General features: G+C 41.6%; 1 protein-coding gene across 1 annotated transcript in view; it reads right to left on the bottom strand.

Moving 5' to 3' along the window:
• Nucleotides 1-23,387, bottom strand: part of pes (pescadillo) — a 45,621-nt gene that overhangs the window by 10,478 nt on the left and 11,756 nt on the right. The window contains exons 4-9 of the mRNA XM_059988093.1: nt 23,086-23,195; nt 14,844-15,015; nt 8,955-9,044; nt 3,964-4,080; nt 1,004-1,078; nt 833-919 (exon numbers count right to left, since the gene is read on the bottom strand). Coding sequence (XP_059844076.1) covers nt 833-919; nt 1,004-1,078; nt 3,964-4,080; nt 8,955-9,044; nt 14,844-15,015; nt 23,086-23,195 — 651 coding nt within the window. The remainder of the gene's footprint in view (nt 1-832; nt 920-1,003; nt 1,079-3,963; nt 4,081-8,954; nt 9,045-14,843; nt 15,016-23,085; nt 23,196-23,387) is intronic.

Genomic DNA, 23,387 nt, shown 5'->3' with positions numbered 1-23,387 from the left:
TTTAGTTAGGAATATAAACAAGTGATAATCTATCTGCTCCATCCCCAAACAGCAGGATTTTCTGGTGACCAACCGTTTTTTAAATCCTTATTCCCATATGTCAGTCCATGGCCTCCTCCGTTACCAAGAGGCCACTCTCAGGTTGGAGGTAAAACACCTCACATTCTGCAGACTAGCCTCCAATGTGCCAACTTCCCATAATTTCCCTCCCTCCCACTTTACTCTTCTGGTTCCCCACTCTGGCTCCCCCTCTTACCATTTCTCTTCTCACCTGCCCATCACCTCCCCCACTTCCCTTTCTCCCATGGTCCACTCTCCTCTACACTGGATTCTGTCTTCTTCCACCCTTTACCGTTTCCACCTATCACCTTCTGGCTTGTACTCCTTCCCCTTCCTCCTTATTCAGTCATCTACTCCCTTCCTTTCCAGACTGGACGAAGGGTCTCAGCCCAAAACGTCCACTGTTCATTCATTTCATCAAACCTTGCTGAGTTTCTCCAGCATTTTGTACGTGTGTGTTGTTCTGGATTTCAAGCATGTGGAGAATCTCCTGTGCAAATGATATAGTCTATATTTTAAATGACCTACACAAGTGTGAAAATTAGCCTCACTGATGCAAAGTACTGTCTGTTCTTACACAAAGGAGTCCGTGACTATCGAACTGATGAACGTTTCCCTGGTCATCCATTGGGTAGTTCTGCTCGAAACAAGCTGCCTACTTTTGTTCATGTGAAAAGGCAGTAGTCAAAGTGACAGAAGCAAATGAAAATTGAAGCAACAAAAACTAGAAAAGCACAGATTTATAACAGGGAACAAGAAAACAAAATCTTACCACTTCCACTGGGAATTCATCTGGCACATCATCCTCTTCGTTTGAAGACACCATGCGAGCTAAACTGGCACCCAATGCAGCCAGTTTCTATAAAGACCATAAATGCAAGTCAGGAGTAAATAAAATCATGAACATTTTAAAGATCAAGTATCAATCACAGTGTCCTCTGACCTCCATGTAGTTTTCTGAGTCCATTGCATACATTTCATCTTCTTCTAGCTCCTTTTCCTCTGTCTTATTTTCCAGCTGAAAATGAAATTTCAATTTAATTACTTATGAACATAAAGACTATCAGAAATTTTACAATAAAATGACAATGTGAAATATCAGTGGAACGAATACTACATGCAAGGACACATACAGAGATCTAAACATATTAAACTCTACTAATACATCATGAATCAATATTTTACAGACCTATTTATATTAATAGGAATGTCACTTGTAAATATACACTTCTAAGAGGACCACAACCTTGTCGCAGGTTTTGAGGCTTTCATGCCTTAATGACCCAAAGACCTATGCTGGTTAGAGTCAGGGCTTTATGTTTTGGCTCTTGGTAGGGTCACCAACGCTAAACAGGCCAAAGGGTTGAGGCCAGAAGAGTGGTCCACTGGTCCTCTAGGTTTGAGGGTTCAGCTCAGGACTAACAACACATTGGTCAAAAAGAACTTTTTTTTAAGGAAAACAGCAATGAAGAATCTTTCTATATCTGTATGTGACCAAGGACCCTGACCTACATTCTGGGGCACAATAGAGAAGATAGTCAAGGACAAACAGAGATAAGAGCTGCTCTAAATGCCTGTGGCGTAATGGGCCTGCAAGGAAATAGGTACAACAAGGATATTTGGTTATATGGTTTTACATTTCAGCCTCGTAGATATTTTTCAGCTTAGTTAGTGGAACCATTTGCAGAAAGTTTCATTTTAAATCTTTGAATATTTTTTGCATAATTTTTGATTCAGGAATTGCTTCACAAACCCAATCAGGATTTTCTATATTTTGATTACCCAATTTGGATTTATTCTCCCTTGCTTCTTTCTACACACTTACCTTGATCTGTAATGTGACTGGAGCTTTGAATGAACTGAACAGTTTTTATTGAAACTCTCAAGAGTTTTAACACTTATTAGAAAAATAAGGCTTTTATCAGTATTTACAGATGTGACAATATTTTAATAGGATAGTTAAAAATGTAACCAAGGCAAGAACATGTTTGATAGAGCTATTTAGAAAAGCATATAATTCAGGTAATGGTAGTAGAATCATTTCAGGCGAGTATAAGGGTTTGTCAAGTCTTAAAACACATTCAACTTCATACATTAAAACAAAATGGGAGAAGGAAGGAGGGATAATTATATTTGAGGAAGAATGGACAATAATATGGAGGTATCAATGGAAGTGTACCAGTTCACAGAAATGGAGGGTTTGGATGGAAAAATTTGATGAGATATTTTATTACACCTTCTCAGAAATCCCACTATGATAGTAACCTCCCTGTTTGCTGGAGAAATTGTGGAAATCAAAATGCAAACCATTATCATAATTTCTGGGAATGCCCTGTTATCAAAGACTATTGGAGGCGGATACACAATGCCTTACAAGACATCTTTAAATGTGAAATACCCTTGGAGAGTAAGACCATATATTTTGGATATATACCTCAAGAATGGTTGAAAAGAGATAAATATTTAATGAATATACTGCTGGTGGCTGGTAAAAAGACTCTTACTAGGAAATGGTTATCACAGGAGAGCAAAACATTAAATACATGGATGGAAATTACAACGGACATTTACAAAATGGAGAAGATAACAGCATCTGTTAATCATAAGTTGGAACAATTTGATTCATACTGGGAAAAATGGTTTAACTACATAACACCTCACAGGTCTGATTTTATTCTCACAAATCAATGAATATGTTGTAAAAAAAAATCACTCCCTACTTGTACATAGTTTTCTCCTTTCGCTTGTTCTCTCTCCTCTCTTTTCTATAAGTGTATACCTTTATGACTATATATGATATACATGTACAATATCTGAAATACATCTTATGGAAATGTTTGATGATGAACAATAAAAAAATAAATGACAAAAAAAGAAGCTCTCATGAGTTTTAAAACATTAGATGTCAGGTTGCCCATTAACTAGTAATAAATAATCTTGGAAAGTTGGATTAAGTATTAACATTAGCATTTTGGATCATATTTTTCCCACTAGTGTCCAATCTCAATATTTATTTTTCCTAAATCTGCCAATAGAAACCTTATTAGTTAAAAGGTTCACCTCATTAGCATTTATTCAAATCACCATAAATAACTTCAAGAACATGGGCACGCTCAACTCAAAGGTTAAATGTGAAAGTGAAATAATTACCTTGCCTAAGAAAGGGAATATGCATCTATCCAAACACTGAAAAGCAAGGGGCTAGAAGCAATGTGTCACATTTCAACAGAACAGCCATCATCAGAATTCAACGTGGAAGTAATACTTTCAAAATACCATATCAGTGGACTGTTCAGAGTCCTGCTTAAAGACTCTACATGTTGCAGATTATAAAATCTTGCTCAGCATTGGGGAATTTTGGCAATTTTCCATTGGGAGAGTCCCTTTCCTTAGGAACGACTTCTCTACCAGCAGCCAATTTGAGAACTGTGGGGGGAAATTATGAAGTTGGAAGATAATGCAAGTTTTCTCTGAACTTGGAACATGTGATTAGTATAGTATTCAGAAATGTATAATGTTTAAAAAATGCTTTTTGATTGGTTCAAACCAATCTATTCTATCTCTAAAATTTGACTGTATACTTAGCTTTCTTCGATGTGAAAATTTTCAAATAGGACTTGGATCTTTGTCAAATGCTATTTCTATTGTTTTATTCATAAGAGTCACTAACATCACAGATTACAAATTATTTAAACAGACTAACTAAAAGCACATTGTTACTGATGTATAATAATGTAACAATGGAATAGACCTTTCAATGGTATTGCTGTCCTGTTACATCATTCAGGCTTCCAAAAGAAACAGTTTGTTTCCCTTATGTATACAATTATGACAAAACTCAAGTTTCAAATCATCTCTATTACACAAAGAGTTTGGTAACATTTATGGAAAATCTTAATGTACCTTTGGAGGATAAAGAAGATTGAGGTTCTGGTAGAGTCTGAAATTGACAAAACCTAGAAGTGTTGTAAAAAACTCAGTGAAGGTGGCCATTACTCTGTAGTCCACATCTGTTGGATGCTGGAAAACAAAGAGCTTGAATTAAAAAGCTTAATAAAAGCACAAGAAGCAACTACTTCCAGGGTGAAATAATAGCTTAATATGTGTATGGTGTAAAACTGGACAAGGCCAAGCATACTTTTAAAATAACTGCTTGGAACAAAACAACCTTTCACCTGCAAGAGCTCAATTCCATGTGAAAAGGGATTTACTCTGCAAGTCAAGGTGTTTGCAATGCACACATAATGTATTTAATGAAACAAGTATTACCAACTTTAAATGGATACAAACTGTATGATTAGTGTAAATCAAGCCAGATCACGTATTCAGTGACCTAAGGTAGCCACTTGAGATATGAGTATTAGTCATAATCAGTCCAACAGCAGGAAGCCCTTTCTGCAAGGGCAACAAGCAGCTTTTACAGAAGACTGTAATTAACAGAGTTAAGCATTAACCTAAATGGTAACCACATGGGACAATTAAGTTTAATTACTTGCTTGACTGCTCACTGTGATGAGCAATCTCTGGTTATCTATTTAATAATTCAATGGCACAAAATAAAGGAACTAATAAACTCTACTAAGCAAAGAACAAAATCAACTTAAACATTATTCTTTGTGAAGAAATCAGAGTGATGTCCAACATTAAGGCCAGGAAGTAAAATGTGTACAGCCTTTTTGAAGATATTAATGGAGCACAAATCCCTCCACCGTCAAGTCTAGCTGTACAAATATTTGCAACCACCTGCAATGTTTTCAGTAAGTCACATTGACAAAGTGGCAAAAACAATCTATAAATGTCCTTCATTTACTGACATCAGGAACAACTGAAGTGATTTCTTAATGATCAGTATGAAGCAGGGGAAGATCAAGAACTAAACGGAATGCAGATTTGATGGGCCAAATGGCCTAATTCAGCTCCTATATAGACTTAAACATAGAGGTTGCTCTCAAAAAAACCCTGACTGTGATCTTGGCTTGTTGTTTACTGTGGTGTGGCAGAGACTGAGGGGAGATCTGATAGATTTATAAGACTTTGAGAGTCATAGATAGACTAGAGGCGTCTTTTTCCCAGGGTAGAAATGTTAAATACCAGAGGGCAAGCATCGAAGGTGAGGGAGTAGGATCAAGGGGGATGTGAGGGGTCAGGTTCTTACTCGGAGAGTGGTGGATGCCTGGAATGCACTGCCTGGTACAGCGTCACTCCTCCCCGTGTTTTGTGCCGCATTGCAGGGCAAACTTGTCGTTTCTTTGGCATTCGTCTGATTTTTTTAAATGAGGCTGAGTAGCTAGCATGCAAGGAGCCGGCTGGATTTGAACCTGGGACCACTCCCCTCGAAGTCCGGCGCCTATACCTCTACACCACCGGCTGGCTACCTGGGATGGTGGCTGAGGCTTTTAGAATGAACATGAATATGAGGAAGATGGAGGGATATGGACAGCATGTACATAGGAGGGATTAGATTTTGGGTTTATATAAAAATATACTTTTTTAGCTGGTTCGGCCCCGTATCGTGGGCTGACGGGCCTGTTCCTGTGCTGTTGTTCGAGGTACATTTATTATCAAAGTACATATGTAATAGATAAGTTAGTCTGGCACAGTTGAATGCCGTAGATTCAGTAGGTAGGATTTGTAACTAAAAGTCCGGCGTGTTGATACTTCTAAATAATTTGATTCACTTGCACAGTGTGAAAAACCACCACCACTGGTCAGGCTACCAGAAATAAGAACACACATTTTTGGAACAGCACTGCCACCAAGATTAAGAAATATCACATGATTCACATATGGGACTATTTGAACAATGAACAGAAGGAATTACAAAGATCTTTGTTCATTTACTTCCATGATATAATGGGAGCTTTATTGCTAGAAGCCAGCTGCAGTGTCCCAAACCAAAGTTACAAGGGATGCTTTTCAGTGATAGGAAGGCTTTTAAAATATTAAAAAAAACACCCACAACATTGCAGTTGGCTAAACAAATGACAAGTAATGGTTCGAGTCCAGTAGCTATCCAACACTGAAGAATGCAACAAAAGCATTTAATATGCCATTTGCTTGACCAAGGAATGCAGAGAAATTAAAAGCCTGCCATTCTACTAAGTTATAGTTTCTGGTTTAACTACAAAATTCCTCTACCTAAACAGGATATAAAGAATTGAAATATATACCAATTTCTAACTTCGTTTTGGGAAGGAAAATTCTTTAATTCCTAAAATGTATTTTCTAAAGCACTATATAAAATTGTTCACATTTTGAAGGTCATCTAAAGCAGATTGCAACAATAAAAATTATTTCATACCAGTGTAGACTGTAATACAAAAACCTGTAACCTTGAAGAGATTTGAAACATGTTCAGATCTGTAAAGGAATCTCCTGTAAATTTCCACAAGCTCACAGACAGTATGAATGCAAACCTGCAAGAAGGCTACAACTTCCAATGTTCACAACAAACCCAAGAGTCAGCATAATTCAAGCACCATGTTACGAGCATAACAATGCTGCTGTTAGGATAACTCATGACTGTATAAATTCAGTTTATGTGTAGGGTAAATCTAATGTTTACTACAACCGTAAAAAAAAGGTTTTGATTAGATGTCAGATTGTTGGTGCTTGCAATAAATGGTGAACCAATTAGAACAGATTTCCTCAAGCTTGTTTTTCTTTAAAAAGTTTACAAAATAATACTTCAAAACTTCTGAACTAGTTTTGGGATCACTTACACAAGAGGTCAAACGTAGAGATTATCAACGGTGTCCGTACTCAGAGAAAGGCCACCCCTGACGTACCACAGCTTGACTGATGAAACCACAGTTTGACTGATGAAATTACTAAACTGTTGTTTTTGTATTAACACTGAAAGAACACAGTTTAGCTTGTTTGCAGTAGACTGCTGCCACCTGAAATGTGTCTGAATTGCTTTTAAAGGCATGGGAAATGGGGCTGAGGGGATAGACTAAATTGCAACTCCAGGGATGAAGGGCTAAGAGGCTTGCTGTAAAATAATGATTGAATTCAAGCTGCTTTTGCAAAGTAATTTTAAGTAGGCCTTTCATATTTTAAAAAGATGGATTGGAGGCACGTTACAGTATGATTTTCCATATTTCTTTCCCAAATAGGAAGAAGCCCTCCCCCCCCACTCGGTGTGTGCAAATTTTCAGAATATTCCTACTATTCCCATTACTGGAACTAAAAAGGAATGACTAAGACTTGGATTACAAGACAATTTGAAAACTGAACAGGCACCGCTTTAGGAGTAATACATCAATTCCTGGTGAGAAGATGGTTTTGGAGAAAACAAAGCTCTTCCTCTCTGATATCACAGTCACGCTAGATCAATTTTGTAACAGCTTCTGTTAATACTTTTTTTGGGTAAAGGAAATGTACTTGAGTGTACCTTGTGTACAGTTACATGTTATTTGATAAATATTTAGACTGGACATGAGACCTCCCACTGGACAATGAAATAAGATGTCAGCAAAGCTGTTCTTCAAATTCTTTGCTCCGATGGCCAAAGATTTCTCCAGCTGCTGGAAAAATCATTGCATCATTACAGAATTAGGAGTTGGGTTCCTACACAGTATCGAAGTTATTGCCATATCACTGCTTATTATGCTTCAAATATTCATCACTTTACCAATACTTATCGATGCACCATAGAAAGCATCATCTCAGTTTGGTATGGCAACTGCTCTGCAGTCGTGGATTCAGTTCAGCACTTCACAGATACTAGCCTCCCCTTTATGGTCTCTGTCTATTTTATTGCTAGCTCAGTAAAACCGCCAAGCAGAATCAAGGACCTCATCCACCTTGGATGTTCTCTCCTCTCTTCCCAGTCACATGGGGATTGGCTTATTTACCAGTCGAAAGCTGTTTCTGCTCTGTTGGTTGTTGATTGGTCCGTTTAAAAATGGCAGCAGCTCTTTCCCATTGCCACAGCTCTGGTGTCAGGTTTCAAACATCCTGGGCATAAAGAATACGACATGCCGGAGATTCTCTTTTCTATCCCTTCGTCCCCAGGGCCCGTCTCACAGTACCGTTGGGTAGACGAGTTCCACATGCACTTTTAGTTAAGTATCTGTTGAACATTTAGTATTGTAATTCGTGTAACCTGGACTTCAAAGTTTGGTCATTTTTTTTTACTGTTTGTAAATAAATGATTAATGTGCTTATCTGTAGCCAGTGTTTTCTGTCTCACTCACCAAACCCGTGAACCTGTTCTGCGTTACACTCTCACCCATTGGGCAGAAGATACAGCCTGAAAGCATGTACTACCAGGCTCAAGGACAGCTTCTACCCTGCTGTTATAAAGCTATCAATACAACAGGATAAATTCTGGACCTCAGTTCTACTTGGTTATGATCGCACACCTTATTAACGAGCTTTGCTTTGCTATCTCTGCAGCTGGTGCATTTTATTCTGCATTCTGTTACTGTTTTACTGTGCATTGTGTAATGATCTGATCTGTATGAACAGTAATGCAAGACAAGCTTCTCAAAGTACCTCAGTACATGTGACAATAATAAACCGACTCCAATAACACTAGCCTGAAACAAACCAGCTTTCCACAAAAAAGCTTAACAGATGCTAGAAATATGGAACGAAAACAGAAAGCACTGCAGCTATCAGGAGGCATCTGTGGGCATGAAAACAGTCAATGTTTTAAATCGTTGGCCTGATTCAATCAGGGAAGCAAGAGAAAACAAGCACTCCCTTGCTTTTCTAGTTCCGAAGAAAAGTCATCAACTTGAAATGTGAACTTTGCTTCTCCCTTTCAAGATGCAGCCTGAGCCGCTGAGTATTTTCTGCATTTTCTGTCATTTCCCCATCTCCGTATATCGACAGGCTTTAACAGCCATCAAATAGCGACAAGGCCATTCTGTCTCAATACTTACATCATGTGCAAATGTGTAGGGTACAATCCAGGTTACTGGTTGCCCAAGAATTTCCGCCTGGTAATAAATTCCTTTGATTGACAAGAACACCTAGAAAAAAATATACAGTATGTGAATCCATAACAGCAAATCTTATATCAGCAGGGTACATAATTTACAATTAACTTTATTCCTCATTATCAATGTTGAGTCATAAATTGTAACTGCTCTACCATCATATTTACAAAATACAATATCTCCAGCTGCATATTACATACCTCTCACATAAAAAGAAGGAAGCATTGTTTATATTAAAGCTTGGCACCAAGTAGATAGATAGATAGATAGATACTTTATTGATCCCAAAGGAAATTACAGAGTCACAGTAGCATTACAAGTGTACAGATATAGATCTGAGAAGAGCAGTAGAAAGACTAATAAAAAGTTACCACAAACAGTCTAACAGGAGGCAGTTATCACTTCATTGGCTATAGGTTAACTAATTGTACAGCCTAATGTCCGAGAGCAAGAATGATCCCTTTGGAGCAGCGCAGTTGTCTAAGTCTATTTCTAAAAGTGCTCCTCTGAACAACCAAGGTGAGTAGTAGATTTGCTAGGAAAACTCTTTTTAACACAGTCAAGTCCCGTTATCCGATGAAGGGTCAAAGATTTGGGGGCAATGTCCATTTCTCTCTCCACAGAAATTGCCCAACTTGTCAGAAGTGTTTTGGCCTTTCGTTTACGCTTATTCTCTTGTTAGTGCCTGAATTTGTTGTTTAGTCTCTCCTGGATTTAAGACCAAGTTATGCAAGTACAGAATGTACTTTACTAAAGGAGATTAACATTGATAGCTTCCTTCAGAGCCATCCAGATTTGGTGGCTGTGGCCATTAGTAAACAGATCACTGCCAACCAATGGAGGTTGTGTGGAACAGGCAACAAACTGAAAATGAAGTTATGTTAGCTTCGTAACCAGTCACTTTCAAGAGATTACAAACTTCACCACTCACCCAGTTAAAACAGGATGTTTCTCAAGGAAAGTGCAGCAAGTGAATAATTGTTACAAATGAGTCATCAAGTTGAGGTTTATTATCATTCAGCTGTATTCGGGTATACCGCCAAATGAAACAACATTCCTCTGGAACAAGGCGCACAATAAATTCATAAAACTCACACACGACACATCATAATATTACCATAATAATAAGGTCCATTTTTGAAGCAAGTTAAAAAGTAAACAGTATAACACCACTGGTCCTTCATACATGACGAGACCTGGGTGGTGCAGGGAGTTCAGCAGTCCCATGGCCTGGGGGAAGAAAATGTATCCCCCCAGCAGTCCTTGTCCTAATGGTATGGTACCTGCTGCCCGACCTGGGGGGAAGGGGGGTCAAAGAGATTACTGGACAGATGGGAGGGATCACTGACAATTGCTAAGGGTCCTGTGTACGTAGTGCTCATGATAAATATCTCTAGTGGGTGGAAGAGAGACCCTGATGATCCTCTCACCAGACCTCGCATTCCTTCATGGAGACCTGCAGTGAGATACCTTGCAATTCCCACACCGAACAATGATGCAGCTGGTCAGGACACTCTGGATGGTGTCTCTGTAGCAATTAGTTAGAATGGAGGGTGCAGCTGTGAGCCATGCACATAAAATTAAACTCAGTTAAAATTAAAAGAAAAATTACATAAGCATTTCCAAACTGGTTGAATTCTTTATTGTTAGCATAGGCAGCCAAAATGCTTGTAAAACTGTGTCCTGTGCACCTGTTGAGATGCTCATTCTTGAATTTTACTGCACTATTTTCTTAAAAGGTGTCAGGGCGACCTTCAGCTCGCACTGCATTCTAAATCTCCAAATTCCAGAACCGTCAGCTCCTGCATCAGAACTACGCTATGCGGAAACTGTCAGCTCCTGCGTCAGAACTACGCTACGCGGAAACTGTCAGCTCCTGTGTCAGAACTACGCTACGCGGAAACTGTCAGCTCCTGTGTCAGAACTACGCTATGTGGAAACCGGCTCTTTGGTGTGTCCAGTCTAACCGTTAAGTACCGACTGAGACCAATCCCATTTCAGAGCACGCATACCACACACAACCTTGCCATTCATCTTTTTGCAGGCAGCCGGAAAACAAAGACAGTCTGACACGCAATGTCTGAGAAAAGAACGAATTGTGCAAACAGAAAGATAAAACAACCAAACAATACTTAGAACATGAACTGCAGGAGTAAGTCCACAGCCTTGGAATCAGTTCAGCAGTGAGGTGAGTGCAGCCGGCCAGGAGCCCGATGGCTCTCGAACCTGACGGCAGGACCCAAGCCTCCCTGTTCCCATAGTAGCAGTGAGGAGGGTGAGAGGTGGGTTAAACGCTGGCAGGTGGGGACAAGCTTAGGTGAGGACACCCAGCTGACACTGCTTCTTCCTCCGCCCTTGGCCTCGACACCTTAATCTTTTTAATTTGGCTTGGCGCTTACTTCGGCTACACGCTGATTCATTTTCTGCTGTTGGGCCTGGGCTCCACCGCTTCAATCAAGCCCGAAGTCTGCTACAGCAATGGCCACCGTGGCTGTACCTGCATTCTCCAAAGAATAGTTTGCCAAATCCTTCAGGATACCACAAAAACGCCAAATCATTCAGATAGTTTGAAAGTACAATTCTCAAAGGGAAATTACAGGCATTACCTGCATTTGATATATAACCTGGCTGCAATTCATTTAGGTATTTAAATACTGAGGACCCCAACCTTGTTGTAAGGTTTGGAGGCTTGCGTGCCTCAGTGACCTGGAGAGCTCTGTTGGCTGGAGTTAGAAGCCTTGTGCTTTGCCTCTTGGTAGGGTCACCCATGCCAAAGAGGTCAAAGGGTAGAGGCAAGATTCAGCTGAGGGCTAATAACTGGTCAATTTGACCTGACTGGTCAAATAACAATTGTTACAGAAACAGCAATATGCTTCTATACAGACAGAGATGGAGGACCTTCACTGCTGCCCTTAACACCAGTGGTATAACGGGCAGTAAGTAAATAGTGAGAATGTGCAGGCCTCCATCACCCACTTAGGCAGCGTACCAGATTACTATCACCCTCAGGGTGAAAATATTTTTCCTCAGATCCACTCCAAACCTAATTTAAATAAATGCCCATGTAGTTTCAGATAACACTGCTGTATGGTTAGGTTTAAATCACCAACATCTTGCATTAGCTTTTGAAGTCACTGGGTGCGGTTATCACAGCAGGCCAATACAGGACCACCTAAGCCCCTAAATTCCACCCATATGGTATTTAACTGGATTATTCTTGAGTGTACACTGACAAATGGTACTACTGACAACATTTTTACAGAATGTTTTCTTAAAATCATTTAAAGGCTACATTTATTGAGGATGATGAACACATTCGCAATGTGCTACTGAGAAGGCAGTTTCAGAATTTGGACACAGTGATTATGAAGAAACTATATCAAGATAGTGCATCAATTCAAGGAGACTTTCCACACAGTGAATTCCAGTGCAACTGTGGTTATTGTTTAACATTAATATAAAATTGGAAAGAATGTTTTCACCATGATATCCTTGCCCCTCATACCTGCTGGATGCTGATGTTTCTCCAGCAAATCTTTTCACATGGTCAAGTTCACTTCAGTTGCAAGTAGACTTAATTGGCTGTGTATATCCATAATACAGATGGAGATGGATGGATATTGCATAAGCCCAACAAATTTGGTTACTGAATTTTGCTTTTATGCAAGAAAAAATCCTTCAGTTTTCCTAGTATGCATTTTCCTAGCAAAATCACACTGCTTTATCAATAAATATTATAAATTTCCGTAAGTTTGTTTCCTGTGCTGCCTAAAAATAGTAATTTTTAAGAAACACACACAAAATGCTGGTGGAACTCAGCAGGCCAGGCAGCATCTATGGAAAAGAGTACAGTCGACGTTTCAGGTCGAGACTCTTTGGCAGCACTGGAGAAAAAAAGATGAGGAGTAGATTCAGAGGGTGGGGGAGGGGAGACAGAAACACAGGGTGATAGGTGAAACTGGGAGGGGGTGGGATTAGGTAGAGAGCTGGGAAGTTGATTGGTGGAAGAGATACAGGGCTGAAGAAGGGGGGAGTCTGATAGGAGCGAAGTGGGGGTAGGGGGGCCATTACAGGAAGTTAGAGAAATCGATGTTCATACCATCAGGTTGAAGGCTACCCAAACGGAATATAAGGTGTTGCTCCTCCAAACTGGGTGTGGCCTCATTACGACAGAATGGAAATGGGAAGTGGAATTACAGTGGGTGGCCACTGGGAGATCCAGCTTCTTCTGGCTTAGGCGCTCACCAAAACAGTCACCCACTCTACATCTGGTCTCACCAATATACAGGAGGCCACACTGGCAGCACCAGATACAGTAGATGAACCCAACAGACTCGCAGGTGAAGTGTTGTCTCACCTGGAAGGACTGTTTGGGCCCTGAATGGTAGTGAGGGAGGAGGTGAATGGGCAGGTGTGGCACTTGTTCCGCCTGCAAGGGAAGTACCAGGAGGGAGATCAGTGGGGAGGGTCAAATGGACCAGGGAATCACGTAGGGTGCGATCACTGCCGAAAGCAGAAAGTGGGGGGGGGGGGGGGGGTGGTGAGGAGATGTGCGTAGTGGTGGGATCCTGTCGGAGATGATGGAGAAATACGTGCTGGACTTGGAGGCTGGTGGAGTGGTTGGTGAGGATAAGAGGACCCCTATCCCTGGTAGGGTGGTGAGAGGATGGGGCAAGAGCAGATGTGCGTGAAGTGGAAGAGTTGTGGTTGAGGGCAGCATTGATAATGGAGGAAGGGAAGCCCCTTTCTTTGAAAAAGGAGGGCATCTCCTTCGTTCTAGAATAAAAAGCCTCATCCTGAGAGCAGATGCGGGGGAGACGGAGGAACTGAGCGAAGGGGATGGCGTTTTTACGTTACCTCCCCACCAGCCTCTGCATCCAGCACATAATTCTCCAGCATTTTGTAGGCGTTGCCTGGATTTCCTGCATCTGCAGATTTTCTTTTGTTTACTTTCTAAGTAAATTATCTTCTTTTTGTATATAATTAACTATTTGCTGCAAAGTTAAGAAAGATGCCCCTACCTGCTTCTAACTCAATGGTTAGCATTGTAGTTAAAGTCCTTTTACTCTGGAAACAAAATCTTTCATATCTCACCATGCAATCATCTAATGCAGGGGTTCCCAACCTTTTTTTTAATGCCAGGGACTAATACCGTTAAGCAAGGGATCAGTGGACCTCAGGTTGCAAACCCCTTATCTAACCTGTATTGAATGGAATGTACTTCGTACATCCAAACACACTGGCACTTCCAGAGGTCATAAAATACTGTATAACAGAAACTTTAGTTACTCTCTAAAAATGTCACCATGTTCAGCAAGATCTTATTTAATATATATTTACACTCCTTTATGAATCTATTTTTGTTCCCCATGTTCTTTCAAAACCAGTGACAGTTCAGGTTAATGGGTTTGCAGGGGAGTGAGGATGTGATTCATAACCATATTAAGGACAAAGTGACAACCAACACATGGAATTCTTAGATGATATAACAACGGCCTTATATCAAAGTATCTTTAATATAAGGCCATAGAAAATATAAAGTCCCTTCAGCCATTTAGAAGAAAGCAGTTTCCATTTCTTGTTTGGGAACTGAGAAAGTTGAAATTTTACTGCATACAAAAGCCTATTTGTGAGTATTGAAATGCTTTCTTTTTGCAGTGCCAGAAGCAGCCCAAGTAATTTGTTTGCAAGTTTTCATGACGCACAACCTACAGTAGATGACGAAAATGGAAATATTTGTATTCCCTGTTCTAGAAAGCTATGAATTATTTCCTAAACACAAACATTGTTTTATAAAGAGCTTGAGCAATACTTATTCAAGTTGATACCCACCTTACAAAGTGACCTAGAGGAAATAACAAAATTCATGAACTCTACGGTCAGGCGCCGACATAACTGAATTGTCTGTACGTGGCATTTCCCAGTCCGAGGGAATGTTGCAAACAAGAAGCACATGGACAACGCATCGTCCAGGTCTCGGAGTGCATCAATGAAGGTTGGATACCTTAAAGGGAACAGTAAAAAAAATAGGTTAAATCTTATGTTTTATACAACACATTACATTCATAAGATTGTACCTCACCCAACTGATTATCAGTAAGTTTTGTATATGATAATCTGAATTAGAACATTTTAACATGCCTGACAGTTCTCCCAACAACAAAAGGCGTTATCAAATTCCTTGAAGAACTGCATCAGTTTTTTAAAAAATCCATAGTTTGGGAAAGGAGGGGAAAACAAGGATGTAGAAGGAAATATCTTCGCACTGAGGAGTCCAAGTGTACAAATGTTTGCAATACCACTGAAATGGTAACTTCAGGTTTATGTGCTCTGCTTCCTTTTGTTCTTGAGAACAGATGGGAAATTATTCCACTGGCATGTAGAGTCTATGCACTCACTGAAGAGGATGAGAAATCACAGAAAGGATTTCTAATTCAGAACTTTATTCAACTTGCATGTAAAACATCAAGGCATTCCAGAGGCATAATCAAAATGAATCGATCAAAGTTAAGACAAAGATCATTCTTGTGAAACTCCTCAGGACCCTCTCCAATGCCAGCACAACCTTTCTTAGATAAGGGGCTCAGAACTGCTCACCAGATTCCAAGTGCGGTCTGACCAATGCCTTATAAAGCCTGAGCATTACATCCTTGCTTTTATACTCCAGTAACACAAGACAGTCTGCTCGAGTATGCACTGATCCAGTTGGGAAAGGGGCAGATTTTAGATAGGGCTTTCAAAGGGCAAGAGCTGCGCAGACAATGCTTCGTGAATGAGGCCTGGACAAGGTTGTTCCTCACTCCCCTGCGAACCCATTAACATGAACTGTTACTGGTAAGGACGTAAACAAGCCAGAGGACGATATTCCCTGGCAAGAGCCTCACCTCCTGGTACCCTAGAGCTTTCCTGAATGTGGTTGAACATCCATTTTATTAGATGGTGCCAAGTCTCTACGATATTTCTGCAGCCTGCAACCAGCAAGGGCAAACATTCACAACCACAAACATTCATTTAGTCCTTCAGTCCACCACCAGTTTGCAATGCAAGATGCACTACAGCAAAAAGTCTGGCAACACCTCAAACTCCAGGAGGACAAAGGAATTAAGTATTTATTTTATTTTGGGTGGGGGGGGGGGGAGAACTTATATTCAAATTCCCATCCAATTTGTCTAAGCTTATGTTCCCATTTGTTCCCTCTGCTGGACCATAATCCTGAAATTTCCAAATCTAACTTCACAGATACAGTTGTTCAAGGAGCCAGCTCTCCACCACCTTTTCAAAACTATAGAAAGACAATGAAGGAAATCATGTCTGTGATATGCTTTCCCAGAAAGATTAATAAATACAGGAGAGGCCAATTGGATCAGTGCATACTCGACAAGACTGTCTGGATTTTGTGAACCGGACTTAAGTTACCGGAGTATAAAAGCAAGGATGTAATGCTGAAGCTTTATAAGGCACTGGTCAGACCACACTTAGAATATGGTGAGCAGTTTTGAGCCCCTATCTAAGAAAGGATGTACTGGCATTGGAGAAGGTCCCGAGGAGGTTCACAAGAATAAAGAATTAACATATGATGGCTCTGGGCTTGTACTTACTGGAGTTTAGAAGAACGGGGGAGGGGGAGATCTAATTTTAACATATCAAATATTGAGAGGCCTAGATAGAGTGGACGTGGAGAAGAGGTTTCCTATTGTTGGGGAGTCTAGGACCAGCGGGTACAGCCTCAGAATACAAGAACATAGAACAGTCATGAGTCCAGATGAAGGGCCTTGGCCAGAAACATCGACTGTTTCATCCTGTCCATAGATACTGCCTGACCTGCTAACTTCCACCAGCATTTTCTGTATGTTACTGTGGACTTCCAGCATCTGCAGAATCTCTTGTGTTAAGAGATGTGAGGGAAGTTTGAGGGGGACCTTTCTAACCCAGTGGTGTGTACCATGCACTAACACAGAGAAGTGAAACCAGGGTCAGTAAAAGCACTCGAGAGGTGCCTAGATGAGCCTTCCTGGCATTGCAGGATGCAGGCCGTATATCAGAATATGTGATGAACATGGATTAGTGCCCACTGGCTGACATGGGCACAGAGGGCAAAAAGCCCTTTGTTCATGCCCTACTCAAGAAAGGGGCAACTGCAGACCAAGACTGATTAGTTATTTGTAGTAACAGAGGCAAAACGAGGTACAAAAGAGGTATATAATCAGATCAAATGGAACACAAAAGAAGTCAAATGTTTTTGATAAGAGAAAGGGATGTAGTAAGATTTATAATTTCAAAGCCACTAAATTGTGTGGCAATTGGATATTAACACTGGATCAATATGGTTTAACTTAAAGAGGAAAACACCACCCAGTTCAAGAGGGAGTATACTGAAGGGAAAGGTGTTAAAAATTTTGTCAAATGTTTCTAGAAAGGCATTTAACAAGGACTAAAGAAGCTAGCAACGCCAGAAAAAAAGATAAGGCAAAAAAAAGCTAGATTCATTTACATTAGACATTTCCAGAAAAGGGCAGGGTAAAGTCAGGGCTGAAATTACAGAGAAAGGATTTTAATGAAGCATGCAACTTCAGGTGGCTGTTTCCGACAAATCTGAAGCAGCTTTACAAATCGTTTCATTCAAAATCTAAACAGAAACCAAGATAACTGTGCAAATACAGGATATAACAACAGATGCCTGGTCAATCATTAACAGTTACTAAAGCACCAGTCTCCCTCACTATCATTCAGGGCCCCAAACAGCCCTTCCCGGTGAGGCGACACTTCACTTGCGAGTCTGTTTGGGGTTATCTACTGTATCTGGTATTCCCAGTGTGGCCTCTAGTATACTGGTAAGACTGACAGATTGTGAGACTGTTTCACTGAGTTCCTACGCACCTTATATTCCGTCTGGGTAGCCCCCAACCTGATGGCATGAACATCAATTTTTCGAACATCTGGTGATTGTTCCACCCACCACTTCACCATTCCCTAGTCCTGTTTCCTTCTCCCACCTTACCTTCTTACTTGCCCATCATCTCCCTCTGGTGCTCCCCCCTTCCCTTTTTCCATGGTCTTCTATCCTCTCCTATCAGATTCCCCCTTCTCCAGCCCTTTATCTCTTCACCAATTATCTTCCCAGCTCTTTACTTCACTCCCTCTCCTGGTTTCACCTATCACCTGCTACTTTGTACTTCTTCCTCCCCTCCCCCACCTTCTTAGTCTGACTCCAGTCCTGATGAAAGGTTTCCGCCTGAAATGTAGACTCTTTATTCTTTTCCATAGATGCTGCTTGACCTGCTGAGCTCCTCCATTAAAACAGAGATGTGGTGTTAATTGTCAAGAGCTGTTTCTAACAAAAAGTCGATTCTACATCATCTAACATCATTAAAGCTTAAATAACAAGTTTTTCTAGCAACAACAATTTTTTTTGGAAAAACAAAAACACCTTCCGCATCAATAGCAACTCACACAAAATGCTGGAGGAACTCAACAGTCGGGCAGCATCTGTAGATCTATAGAAATGAATAAGCAGTTGACATTCCCGGTTGAGACCTGTCATCAGGACCGAAAAGGAAAGGGGAAGGCGCCAGAATTAAAAGGTGGGGGGACCAGGAGGAGGATAGCTGGCAGGTGATGGGGGAAACCAGGTGAGTGGGAAAGGTAAAGGGCTGGAGAAGAAGGAATCTGACAGGAGAGGAGTGTAGGTCATGAGGGAAAGGAGGGGCAGCAGGGGAAGCGGAAGATGGAAGCAGGGGTGGGAGATGGATTTTCCTCAGCCCTCTACTTTCTGCGAAGGCTAAGTAAAGTCCATCTCCCACCCCCCATCCTCATCACATTCTACTGGGGTTGTATTGAGAGCATCCTGAGCAGCTGCATCACTGCCTGGTTCGGAAATTGCACCACCTCGGATCGCAAGACTCTGCAGCGGATAGTGAGGTCAGCTGAGAAGATCATCAGGGTCTCTCTTCCTGCCATCACGGATATTTATACTACACGCTGCATCCGCAAAGGAAACAGCATTATGAAGGACCCCATGCACCCCTCATACAATCTCTTCTCCCTCCTGCCGTCTGGGGAAAGGCTCTAAAGCATTCCGGCTCTTACGACCAGACTATATAACAAGCTATCAGACTCCTGAATACCCGAAGCCTGGACTGACACCTTACTGCCCTACTGTCCTGTTTATTATTTATTGTAATGCCGATACTGTTTTGTGCACTTTATGCAGTCCAGTGTAGGTCTATAGTCTAGTGTAGCTTTCTCTGTGTTTTTTTTTATTATTACGTAGTTCAGTCTAGTTTTTTTGTACTGTGTCATGTAAACCATGGTCCTGAAAAACAGTGTCTCATTTGCACTGTACCAGCAGTTATGGTCGAAATGACAATAAAAGTTGACTTAACTTGACTTGATAGACAGATGAGAAGAGGTAAGAGGCCAGAGAGGGGAACAGAAAAACAGGGAAGGGAAAGGGATTTTTAAAAAATAAGAATGAGAAATCAATTTTCACACCATCAGATTGGAGGCTACCCAGACAGAATATGAGATGTTACTCCTCCACCCTGTGGGTGGCCTCATCATGACACAAGGGGAGAGCATGGACTGACATGTCGGAACTGGAACGGGCACCGGGGAATTCCACTTTTGGTGGATAGAGCGGAGGTGCTCAACAGAGTGGTCCCCCAATTTACGAAGGTTCTCACCAATGTAGAGAAGGCTGCATCAGGAGCACCAGCATACAATCAACAACCCCAACAGTTTCACACCTGGAAAGACTGTTTGTGGTCCTGACTGGAGGTGAGGGAAGAGGTAAGTGGGCAGCTGTAGCACTTTGACTGCCTGCAGGGCTAAGCGCTGGGAGAAAGATTAGTCTGGAGTGACAATCACAGAGGAAGGGAACTCAGAGGGGAAAGTGGGGGGGGGGGGGGGCAGAGGTAAAGTTGTGTTTGGTGGTAGGATCCTTTTGGAGATTACAGAAGTTACGGAGAGCCTCACGGGGTGGTAGGTTAGGAGAGGAGGATCTCTATCCGTGTTAAGGCGGTGGGAAGATGTTCTGGAAATGGAGGAGCTGCGGGTGAGGACGGCATCAATGATGAAGAAAAAACCTGTCATTTGAAGGAGGAGGACTTCTCTGATGTCCTGGAAAGGAAAGCCTCATCCTGGGAGCAGATGTGGTGGAGTCAAAGGAAATGAGAAAAGGGAATAGCTGGAGTCAGGGTGGGAATTGGTAGGTTTATAAAAGATGTCAGTAAACAGTTGTCATCAGAGATGGGGACAGAGATCGAGAAAGGGAGGGAGGTGTCAGAAATGGACCAAATGAATTTAAGGGCAGGCTGTAAGTTGGAGTCAAAGTTGATGAAATTGATGAGCACAGCATGGGGGCATAAAGCACCAATATAGTTGTCAATGTAGTGAAGGAAAAGTTGGGAGCATTACCAAGGAAGGCTTGAAACATGGACTGCTTTAGGCAGTCAACAAAAAGGCAGGCATAGCTGGGGCAGATGCAGGTGCCCACATCTACCCCTTCAGTCTAGAGAAACAGGGAGGAGCCAAAGGAGAAACTGTTGAGTGTGAGGACCAGTTCTGCCAGACAGGGGTAGTGGTGGTGGGAGGGGAACTTGTTGATTCTGCTATTGAGAAAGAAGCTGAGAGCTTTAAGGACTTCTTGGTGGGGGACAGAAGTGTATAGGGACTCGACATCCAAGGTGAAAATGAGGCAGCAAGGGCCAGGGAATTGTGGGTTGTTGAGGAGATCCAGTGCATGCAGAGTGTCGTCATGTAGGTGGGAAGGGACAGAATGGAGCTGAGGTATGAGGACACGAGTTCAGTGGGGCAGAGGCAGCGGCGATGTTTGCGGATCTCGGGTTGGAACTATGAATAGATGGGAGTTCTCCAAAGTTGGTGAGATCAGTGATAGCGTGAGAGACAATTTTCTGGTGGTCCCTAGTGCAGTCCTCTTCAAGGGGTAGGCAAGAGGAGGTGCCTGAGAGTTGCTGCTGAGCATTAAGAACTTCAACCACTGCAGTTCTAACCCATCAGTGAGCAGTTTGTTGGCAGAGACTGAAAGGGCTGTACTTGACACGGATCGTGCTGCCGCCTGCATCACAGGTGTTGGGGCATGAAGGTGAGCAGTCTAACAGCGAGTGATTGTCTTGGTCGCTTTTCTTGTGCTTGTAAAGCTCTGTTAGACGTTGTTAATGTGGAACGCTGGAAGCTGGATTCACTGGTGGATGGCAGGGGAGCTGCGTGGCTGGTCGTATTGTGACTAGGTATCAAGTCGCGGTGTTGCCTGTTTACAGCTACCCAGGACAGAGGTGTCAGAGTCAGTACGATGTGGCGTCCAAGCTGCAGTCGGTGCTGCCCTCTAGTGTTCGCTCGGCAGAAAACAAGCCGTACTGTGTTCCGATGCAGATTTCTGCAACATTCATGGACTTAGGGTCTTGGACTATATATTTTTTTGAGTGACTGCATTTTTCTGATACCTTACATGTGCTTTGTGCTGTTGGTACTGTGAGTTGCACCTTAGTCCCAGAGTACCGCTGTTTTGTTTAGTAGCATTCATGGGTGTTCACGTATAGTTGAATGACAATTAAACTTGAAATTAAACCATGACAAAAGCAAGGCCCGTGCTGAGGACAGAATATCAAGCCTCAGAGAGGGGAAGATCAGAATGAATGGTAAAGACACAGCAGGGATTAGAGGGGGGAGGCATCAGAGGAGGGAGGCTTGAGGTGTTCAAGGAAGGTGGGGAGGGAGGAAGATGGAAGATCCGAGGACCCAAGAGGTGATGGTGAAGTCTGCAAGATCCGGGGTTGGAGAGTGGTTGGGGTGGGGGGGGGGGGGGGGAGAGGAAAGATCTCCTTTGAAGGTTGAATATGTGACAAAAAACAGGTAAGTTGTCACAGATTGGTCAAAATCTAACTGAGTGGCAAATCTTGGTCAAGGGGATCTAAACTCGCTAACAGTACATCAAACAGTGTTCCCATACGTAGTGATAAATAGATTCAAGTCCTTCACATCACCATCGTCCTCATTTGCTTCTCTCCCTGATTACCCATCACTTTTGACTGATTAACATGCTGCTCCCAACGTGCTCTTGTAGCAGAGTATCTGGAGGATTGCTTTTCCATCTGCAAGTCTTTGTCTCTCTGCTGGCCGTGGGGAGTTGTGTCATCACACTTGAAGTAAACTGCAGCCTAGAAGCTGTGCCACGTCAGGAGAGGCATGTGGAAACAGCCCCTGGGCCATTTTCGTGAGGGCACCAGCTGCAGTGAAATCTGGTTTTGTGTCTTTCATAAAACTCCAGTTCTGAGCCAGCAAACACACTGACTCCCCACCCCCTTACCGTGCAATCAATAGCAACAGCCCCCAAAGAGATCTCGATCCAGAGTCTATCAAAAACTACATGCCACTCAAAAACTCAGTACTTTGTTATCTCAGACAGGCTCTCCCTCTCTCCGGCAATAATGAGAGTGGAGACCAGCAACTCACGGTTTCTCTTTCAGTCCATCTCTGCTCATATACAATTACCAACTTCCATCATTTTTAATAGAAACTTTTGGGCAGTGAAGGATGTTACTTTAAGCAGCTGAAACCAAACAACCGGCAGACAATGGAAGACGGAAATAAAACAGAAGATGCTGGGGGATAAGCCCAGGCATTTGTGAAAAGAGACACAGTTAATATTTTAGGCTGAAACTTTGTAAACCATAGGAAAATACAACTAGAAGTATGGTCTTTATATTCTAGCACCAATAACAGTGACAAAAAAGAGTTAGCAAGTAAAATACCCAAAAATTAATAAAAGCCTGTTACAATTTATTTGTTTGACCTAATTAAACTTAAAAATATTAAATGTATTTTAATGAAACACTTCCTTTTATTTACATTGCTTAAAAATATTTGCATAGTGTTGTCGTGCTCGATGACTACGTCTGTTCTCAACATCTTTTGTTACATATTCTAACATTCTTTTATTGTGTTTAATATATCCATAGTAAAGGCTGACCTCAAACTTTTAAGGCATATCAAGAACAATGTAATGCATAAAAGCAGATAGGATTTCATAAATATCAATAGCCTCCTCACAAATTACCTTTCTTTGACAATATGATCCAGCTTATACACAGGTTTATTGTCCTTGAGCCTGTCAACCGTACTCCATTCTGCTTTTCCAAAGGCCTTACGGAGTTTACGAACAAATACCTGAAAAAGCACAGCCAAGTAGCACAGATTTTATTCAACAATTCATCCCGAGTTAAGTTTCCTTTAAAATGGATACATAAAGCACTAACACCTACCTTTAAAAGAAGTCACAAATCTTTTAAATAAATTTCTATTGGAGCAGAAGTTGAAGAAAATCGAAATACTGCAAACATATTATTGGGACAGAGAATC

Source organism: Hypanus sabinus, chromosome 13 (assembly GCF_030144855.1).
Source record: "Hypanus sabinus isolate sHypSab1 chromosome 13, sHypSab1.hap1, whole genome shotgun sequence".
In the NCBI taxonomy this organism is placed as follows: Eukaryota; Metazoa; Chordata; class Chondrichthyes; order Myliobatiformes; family Dasyatidae; genus Hypanus; species Hypanus sabinus.
This window is presented reverse-complemented; position numbering and strand designations above follow the sequence as displayed.